The 2711-nt window shown below is 30.9% G+C and overlaps 1 protein-coding gene across 2 annotated transcripts in view; it reads left to right on the forward strand.

Moving 5' to 3' along the window:
- The window catches only part of LOC106464829 (SWI/SNF-related matrix-associated actin-dependent regulator of chromatin subfamily A containing DEAD/H box 1-like), a 58571-nt gene that overhangs the window by 48086 nt on the left and 7774 nt on the right, over positions 1–2711 (forward strand). For both annotated transcript variants that reach the window (XM_022392629.1, XM_022392628.1), the window contains one exon: positions 2034–2129. In XM_022392629.1, coding sequence (XP_022248337.1) covers positions 2034–2129 — 96 coding nt within the window. The remainder of the gene's footprint in view (positions 1–2033; positions 2130–2711) is intronic.

Below are 2711 nucleotides of genomic sequence, written 5' to 3' on the forward strand. Positions count from 1 at the left end.
TATATATGAAGCTGTGGTGTAACATTAATTTCATTGCAGTAATGAGTTGTCTGTATACATATCTCAAGCCATGGTGTAACATAAATTTCTGGGCTGCAATGAGTTGTCTGTAAATATATATCAAGCCATGGTGTAACATAAATTTCTGGGCTGCAATGAGTTGTCTGTAAATATATATCAAGCCGTAGTGAAACATTAATTTCATGGCAGTAATGAGTTGTCTGTAAACATATCTCAAGCCATGGTGTAACATTAATTTCACGGCAGTAATGAGTTGTCTGTAAATATATATATCAAGCTGCGGTGTAACATTAATTTCTTGGCAGTAATGAGTTGTCTGTAAACATATATCAAGCCATGGTGTGACATTAATTTCTTGGCAGTAATGAGTTGTCTGTAAATATATATCAAGCCATGGTGTAACATTAATTTCATGACAGTAATGAGTTGTCTGTAAATATATATCAAGCCTCGGTGTAACATTAATTTCATGGCAGTAATGAGTTGTCTGTAAATATATATATCAAGCCTCGGTGTAACATTAATTTCTTGGCAGTAATGAGTTGTCTGTAAACATATCTCAAGCTGTGGTGTAACATTAAGGTTTTAACAGAAGTAAGTTATCTATGAACAAAAACAAGTTAAATTATAACCATAATCTTTGATCCTAGTGGTTTATGGCCAAAAAAATTTTTCCATTAAAAGTGGTCATACTTTAGAACTTTTAGATATAACGATAGTTGAAAAATAGTTTTTTAGAACCATTGTAACTTATAAAATGCATTCCATAGAATAAAATTTTTTATGTTGTTATCACATTTTAGTACTCTATAATAGAGATGCTTCCGATTGTTTTATTATCTTAAATCTCAATTTTCTGTATCTTGGAAAGAGAACCAAAAATTCACTTACCTGTAAACAAATGTTAAGTTACACTATCTTAACAAAATAAAAAGTGAGCTGTAAGCAAACATAAAGCTAGAAGATTAGTCTTGCGTTTTATGTGGGTAAATATGATTGTAATAAATGAACAAACTAGAAGGACAGACTTGCGTTTTATGTGTGTAAATATAATTGTAATAAATGAACAAACTAGAAGGACAGACTTGCGTTTTATGTGTGTAAATATAATTGTAATAAATGAACAAGCTAGAAGGACAGACTTGCGTTTTATGTGTGTAAATATAATTGTAATAAATGAACAAGCTAGAAGGACAGACTTGCGTTTTATGTGTGTAAATATAATTGTAATAAATGAACAAACTAGAAGGACAGACTTGCATTTTATGTGTGTAAATATAATTCTAATAAATGAACAAGCTAGAAGGACAGACTTGCATTTTATGTGTGTAAATATAATTGTAATAAATGAACAAGCTAGAAGGACAGACTTGCGTTTTATGTGTGTAAATATAATTGTAATAAATGAACAAGCTAGAAGGACAGACTTGCGTTTTATGTGTGTAAATATAATTGTAATAAATGAACAAATCAAATCAGTGTGTTAAATGTCTGTTACATTTTTTCTAAACTTGAGAATTGTCAGCCCAAATATATACCTTATGTTTTTACTGGTACTAGGGTAAGAACTGAATGAAAATTAAAACACTTAACTAACATTTGTTATTTACTATGAAAGAGGAACCTGTTCAATATTGAAAAATTGCTCAAAATATGTTTAATATCTCTTGCTTAGTACTATAGAGAATTGATCATAAAAATGTACATTAAATAATTGTTTAGTAGAAAAACTAGTAGAATGCTGGAGTGTTTTTAAGAGCACAGAGTTGACATTGATTAATGTCTGATGGGTTCAACTTTGAATTAGGGAGCTGAGCAATTGCACAATTTCAGTGAATTACGTATATAGGCTTCACATTCACTTGAGTATTTGTACTTGTACATAATATTAGGTATACGATTTAAAATGGTATGATAACACAGCAAAGAACTTCTAATTTATGTTTAAATTTTTTCCAAAAGGAAATAATTATAATAGGAAGGTGAAATCAATGATTTAAACTTGGTTCCAGGAGCCGACACACAGGGAAGCAAATGAGGATCGTGTTGTAGAAGATATGCAAGTCATGTCAGACTTTGAACTTCATACACTTTGTAAACTATACAAGGTAAGCCATTTATAGATCTGCTCTGTACACTTGACAGTTATGAGTTCTGCATGGTAAGCTCCTATATTCAGTTTATATGTTATTGCAAACATTGTTAAACATACCCTCGGATTCCACTAATGCAGCTTTGTAGTTTCATTGCTCGTTGAAATGCTGTTGACATTTATTGATCAAGATTGTTCTATTGAGAAACTTCACAGGTCTGCCCTAACATGTTTTGAATAATTTTAATTAAAAAAATTATTCTGAACACTTATTGTTTTAAATAATGCTTAAACTTGCAGGTTGAACACCATTTTGAAATGGGAATATTTTATTGATCCACAAAGTTTCCAGTTTTTTATGTGGAATTATAATAGTTTAATATTTAATAACAATGGAAAGCAACTGTGTGGGATAACCACTAGATATACAACATTCATATTGTGCACAACAATATGAAAGTTGTATTAGTAACAAAACGAGTGTGAATCTTTGCTTGGTTGGGATGGTGACATGTTATGATATACGAGGCCTGTGAGAAAAGTATCCGACCTTTGGCCGGGGAATAAAAACTGGCATACCTGGAGCGTTGGAAACCTA

The sequence above is a fragment of the Limulus polyphemus genome, unplaced genomic scaffold, assembly GCF_000517525.1.
Source record: "Limulus polyphemus unplaced genomic scaffold, Limulus_polyphemus-2.1.2 Scaffold1753, whole genome shotgun sequence".
Classification (NCBI taxonomy): Eukaryota; Metazoa; Arthropoda; class Merostomata; order Xiphosura; family Limulidae; genus Limulus; species Limulus polyphemus.